The 6025-nt window shown below is 38.2% G+C and overlaps 1 protein-coding gene across 1 annotated transcript in view; it reads right to left on the bottom strand.

Moving 5' to 3' along the window:
* The window catches only part of LOC308086076 (uncharacterized protein), a 14313-nt gene extending 8570 nt beyond the window's left edge, over window positions 1-5743 (bottom strand). Inside the window, exons 1-6 of the mRNA XM_080429436.1 lie at window positions 5293-5743; window positions 3663-3835; window positions 3360-3580; window positions 2252-2399; window positions 1904-2004; window positions 1-232 (exon numbers count right to left, since the gene is read on the bottom strand). The exon at window positions 1-232 is cut by the window's left edge and continues 421 nt beyond it. Coding sequence (XP_080285562.1) covers window positions 1-232; window positions 1904-2004; window positions 2252-2399; window positions 3360-3580; window positions 3663-3835; window positions 5293-5692 — 1275 coding nt within the window. The 5' untranslated portion in view covers window positions 5693-5743. The remainder of the gene's footprint in view (window positions 233-1903; window positions 2005-2251; window positions 2400-3359; window positions 3581-3662; window positions 3836-5292) is intronic.
* Window positions 5744-6025: the final 282 nt, after the last annotated feature.

The raw sequence follows: 6025 nt of genomic DNA, 5'->3' as shown, positions 1-6025 counted from the left end.
ATCCTCACGAGTGTTTGCAAGCTTCTCTAACTGTTGACTCCACCTTTCACTGACTCTGTTCCATTCTCTTTGTGTGTGTAGTGGTTCTTTCAATGTGATTATGTTTGTGGCCATGAACATATTTTTCAGGGTGACTCGTGTGTTCCAGCCTTGGTCTTGGGCAAACAGGTAGACACAGTCAAACAGACCAGGAAACATCTTCATCAGGTCAATGTCAGCAGCAGCCTCAGCACTGTAAACACACAAAACAGTGATGACTGAACACTAAATGTTATGAACACACTGACATCTATCTAACTGCTGCTTTATAAAGTACTGAACACACTGACATCTATCTAACTGCTGCTTTATAAAGTACTGAACACACTGACATCTATCTGCTGCTTTATAAAGTACTGAACACACTGACATCTATCTATCTGCTGCTTTATAAAGTACTGAACACACTGACATCTATCTAACTGCTGCTTTATAAAATACTGAACACACTGACATCTATCTATCTGCTGCTTTATAAAGTACTGAACACACTGACATCTATCTAACTGCTGCTTTATAAAGTACTGAACACACTGACATCTATCTAACTGCTGCTTTATAAAGTACTGAACACACTGACATCTATCTATCTGCTGCTTTATAAAGTACTGAACACACTGACATCTATCTAACTGCTGCTTTATAAAGTACTGAACACACTGACATCTATATAACTGCTGCTTTATAAAGTACTGAACACATCACATTATTGAATTAAGCAATATTACACGAGAGGGTGTGCTTTACCGTCATTATTGGCACGCCAGTGATGCGGTCAGGAACGAGGCGAAGCCGAGTTCCGCGAGCATCACTGAAGTGCCAATAATGTAAGGTAAAGCACACCCTCGAGTGTAATATTGCGATTATACAACAGTTACCAACAAAACACATCCAAATGTATTCATATTGTGGAGCAATTCATAATAAAAATGTTTCGCTACTATCCGTTTCCCTGTAAAGAGAAGAGTTTTTGACTGAGACATTAAATAGTCCATGTAGCAGCGCTATGAGCCTGAGGCACCGTCTCATCAACACAGCTGAGCTATCAATGCTTGCGCAGTGGAATGAATTCCAGTAGGCTATATGCTCCGTCGTACGACCGTGTCACGTGGCCAAAATAACTGATCTACAAGCTGACAACGCGTCGCGATGGCGACGCGTTGTGAACTTGTTGATCGGCTATTTTCGCCGTGCGATACCTGGCGACGCGATGTGAACTTGTAGATCGGCTATTTTCGCCGTGCTGTTTGTTTTCCTACCGTGGGACAGCGTGACGTCACAGCACAGCTGTGCCATATATGGTCTAATCAGGTGCGGACTGCAGTGCAGAGTGATTTATTAATGTGATTAGGCCCGTGCTATGATGCTGGTTTGAAGCACGGCTAGATAGCTATTTCAACCAATCAGATTGCTTGGTCGGAACTACCTGTTGTATAATTCAGCTTCATGGCTCCTAATCATTGACAAGCTTCAATACGAGCCAGAGAAGACAAAAGATAAAGAAATGTATAACACAAAATGTGTGTATTATCTTTGTGCTGTGGCTGTGTGAAGTTATCAGTTCCCATCACATTATTCGCCTCTTACTGCAAGGCGTTGTGAGCTTGTAGATCAGCTATTTTCACAACATTTGCCTCTTTCTTATGTAATATTTGACAATTTGGCCAATTTGGTATTAAAAAGGTCTTAAAAGTATCATGAAAATAAAAAATAATAATAATAATCTTTTGTTGATTGTGACCTTGACCAAGTTCTAACAAACATCCTACTCCACTTTGAACTACACACCCAGGGAAATGATCTCACATTAGAACACATATTATTTGTACTTACAAATGTTATATTGTAATCAAATTCAACTTACTGGTGTGCATGGAGATTGCGTATGAAACGCAGCAATCCAAATTGTTCTTTCTCAGAGTATGGCCTCCTTTTCTCCATCTCCTGGAACACCTTGGGTGGCAGCTGGTAAAACACACAACTTAAATATTACATGAACCAGACCCCCAAACTGGGGGTCGGGATCCCCAGGGGGGTCCAGAGTTCAAATATGATTTTTTTGGGGGGTCCCCAGTTCAAATATGATTACTGTGGGGGGTCCCCAGTTCAAATATGATTATTTTGGGTGTCGTGGCCTGAAAGGTTTGGGAACCCTTAGCCTAGTATAATAGACATAAAGACACATGTTAACCTCTAAAGATGCTTTAGTTACCTTGTCTCTCATTTTGTCTTTCCATCCATCAAACAGTCCCCTCTCAGCACGCTGGCGCAATCCTGCCATGAGTTTCTGGTGGTCTGTGTTTCTGTAGTATTTCTCTACCTCCTCTTCATTTCCAACCAGTTTCAGGAAATCTACTTTCCTGCAAGATTTTACAAAAAAAAAATATATACTGAAACCATCACTCTTAAAACATGTTGGACATGTTGGTAGAAAAGTTACCGTTAGATCAAACTGTTAACTACTTTAAACCTGGCATATATATGTTGACAATTTCATTACAAATGAATAAAAAGAAAGAAAAGAAGATAGATAGCAAAAATAACAGATCTACAAGCTCACAAAATGTGATGCAAGGTTGAGAGCATGGAATCAGGTAATTACACTACTTTTGAAAATAGGGCTTAAAATGGTATTTCACTTTAAAACACGTTTAAACCCCTAGGCCGGGGATCTCAGAGTTACTACAAGGGGGGCCGCTAAATCTTTGTGTGAAAGGAACTTTTACTCCCATGTTTTTATTAACCACTTGAAGCCTGACTGATATTGTCCTTCTACTGAATGTTAGACACATTAAAACACACTCTGCTTCTAGTGACTGATATTGTCCTTCTAATGAATGTTAGACTCATTAAAACACACGTCTCTGCTTCTAGTGACTGATATTGTCCTTCTAATGAATGTTAGACTCATTAAAACACACGTCTCTGCTTCTAGTGACTGATATTGTCCTTCTAATGAATGTTAGACTCATTAAAACACACGTCTCTGCTTCTGGTGACTGATATTGTCCTTCTAATGAATGTTAGACTCATTAAAACACACGTCTCTGCTTTTGGTGACTGATATTGTCCTTCTAATGAATGTTAGACTCATTAAAACACACGTCTCTGCTTCTGGTGACTGATATTATCCTTCTAATGAATAATGAGACCACCTTTCAATTAATCTTTATGAAAAAAAGATTTAAATTGAAAAAAAGTAATGTCTTAGAAGTACACTATCAGTCACTAGAAGCAGGAATAAATAACACTGAGATGTCAGTGAGTGTATAATAAAATACTGTGTGTACAATGGGAAAGATCTTTACTGTTTCTCATACTTTTCATTTTCCCAGAAGTAGGGATGAGCCAAGCATTCCTCCACTGTAGGTCTGTTCTTTGGTTCTTTATTGATCATCCTCTCGATGAGATCCTTGGCAACCACATCCTGAACAAGGTCCAGGTTGTACTTTCCATCCTGTATGTTGCCTTCACATCTAGTTGATGTACCAAATGGATGGTGTCCTCCAGACAGGATGTAATATAACAACATCCCAGCCACCTTTAGAATGAACATGAACATTTAGTGACAGAATGTGTTGTTTTCATTGATTAAATTGTTCTCATGCAGAATAACAACAAACCTGAATGTCAGCACTTCTTTTATACCGTACAGGTTTATCACCACCGTCTTCATTAATGGTCTCCCTTGCCTTCCAGCATTTTGTTCCTGCACTGCTTGTCAAATGTGTTGTTTGTCCTCTGGTCAACCGTCTGCTTATTCCAAAATCGGCCAATCTGGCCTTCCTTGTAACATCTGCAGTGTAAATTTGGTAGATAAATATTAAAAAAAAGATTTTTAAATGACTAAAATACATTATTATTATATTATTTTTCTTCTAGGAAAAGACCAGTGTAAATACATGGATGATATGACTATGGCCCAGTCGTAGAGGTCCAGGTACCCTGCACCAACAGACACTGAATGTGCACTTGAGTGAATCAAAGATGTTCCGTCTGGAGGACATATTTTATTTTCTGGCCATAAGTGTATTTTACACAAAAGGTTCTGAGACGTGTCCCACCACGGAGAACAGTCTTTCAACATTATAAAACTGTCTTTGATTTGCTGAGTAGCGACATTATTTTCTTTATTTTTACTACAGTTTAGACCTCCTCGTTAGAGGACGTTTCTGTCTATAGAATAACACTGCTCCTGGCACAGCGGACCAGAGCTAGGTACATTCCTTCTTCGCTGGTGATTGGCTGGGGGCCGATGACATAGAGGGAAGTGCATTCCTTCCGTAAATAGCTGATTTACAAGCTCACAACGTGTTGTGCTGCTTGTAGATCGGCTATTTTGGTTTGATTATTATTTTGATCTCAAACTTTTACTAATGTAAATTACATTTGAGGACTAATCAGAGTATTTGGGGACATTTATAATTTTCACTCCACAGCATTTCATGACAAATATTGTACTTTTGACTCCACTACATTTCTGGGAAAAAGTGTATTAGGAATTAACCACTTAAGCCTGCATACTGTTAAATGATAGTGGATTTTAGATTTGTGTTTTAGGTTATTCGATTTTTACTGCACATTTTTTATCCTGAACTTTTGATTTATAAAGTAAAGATATAATATAATAATAATATTCTATATTTATAATAATAATTCAGGGTAAAGGTTATGTCTATAATGCATTATAATGCACTTATAAGGCATTATAACACTTATAACACTGTTATAGATGTTTATAATTATGCATAACAACTTATAACAAGTGCCTTATAAGTGCATTATAATGCATTATAAATGTAATGCATTATAGACGCAGCCTTAAAGTAAAGTGTTACCTAATTCAGTGTTTTAATGCCACCTGTCTTTTTGTCTCCGCCAGAGGTGGAGAGTATGTTATCGTTCCCGTCCCGCTGTGTGTCCCCCCCCCTAGCCAAGCTAACATTGGTCAAGCTTCACGTGACACGTGACAATATGTTGTCACCAATGCTTTTGATTGGCTAGCGAGACGCATGACGAAATAAAATCCTATAAATAGGTGTGTCACTTCAAAAAGCTTTTTTGAAGTGAGGTAACATTGGTCAAGCTAACATTGGTCAAGTGACACGTGACAATATGTAATATAAATAGGTAAGACAGGATTAATCAGGAACAGTACTGGCGGAGACCTGTGCTCCGAGGAGCACATTTTCTAGTTAAACCTGTGATCATGATGAAAGCTAAATAAACATAAACATTAAACATAAAACTTACCAATCAAGACATTCTGGGGCTTGATATCGCGGTGGAGAATTCGAGGATCCTGATGATGGAGTATCTTTAAGCCAGTGAGAACTTGTTGTGCAATCGCCTGTTCAGAAAGACGGCCTCCAGGAAGTTCACTTCCTAACTTAATGTATTCTTCCAATGTATATTCACATAACTGAAGAGCAAGGTATCCAAAGTTCTCATCCTCTACAAAGTCCACATATCGTACAATGGAAGGATCATCAAGCTCTGGAAGTCGTAAAAAGCCTTGCTCATGCTTCAGCACTTTATAGTTTTCTTTAGTCATTCTCTTCACTGCAACTTCAGCACCGTCATCTCTTAACCCCAAGAAGACCTCAGTTCCATCACTTCCCTTTGCTATGCGGAATTCACCACCTTTCCCCATTACAACATTCCCAACTTTGACAACATGAGTGTTCGCAAGCTTCTCTAACTGTTTACTCCACCTTTCACTGCATCTGTTCCATTCTCGTGGTTTTGATGGATCCATTTCATTGCTTCAGAATAGCTGTGAGGAGACAAAATTGTGAGTTCAATACATCTGCTCATAAAGTGTGTATATAACACATATATACACATATATATATATATATATATATATACACATATATATATATATATATATATATATATATATATATATATATATATATATATATATATATGTCACAGGGAAATTGGCATTCCAGGGAAATTGACAGGGGAGCGCTAGTTTTAT

This window comes from Gymnoscopelus braueri (genome assembly GCF_963280865.1).
Source record: "Gymnoscopelus braueri genome assembly, chromosome: 5".
Classification (NCBI taxonomy): Eukaryota; Metazoa; Chordata; class Actinopteri; order Myctophiformes; family Myctophidae; genus Gymnoscopelus; species Gymnoscopelus braueri.
The sequence above is the reverse complement of the archived record's forward strand: the minus strand, read 5'-3'. Positions and strand labels throughout refer to the sequence as shown.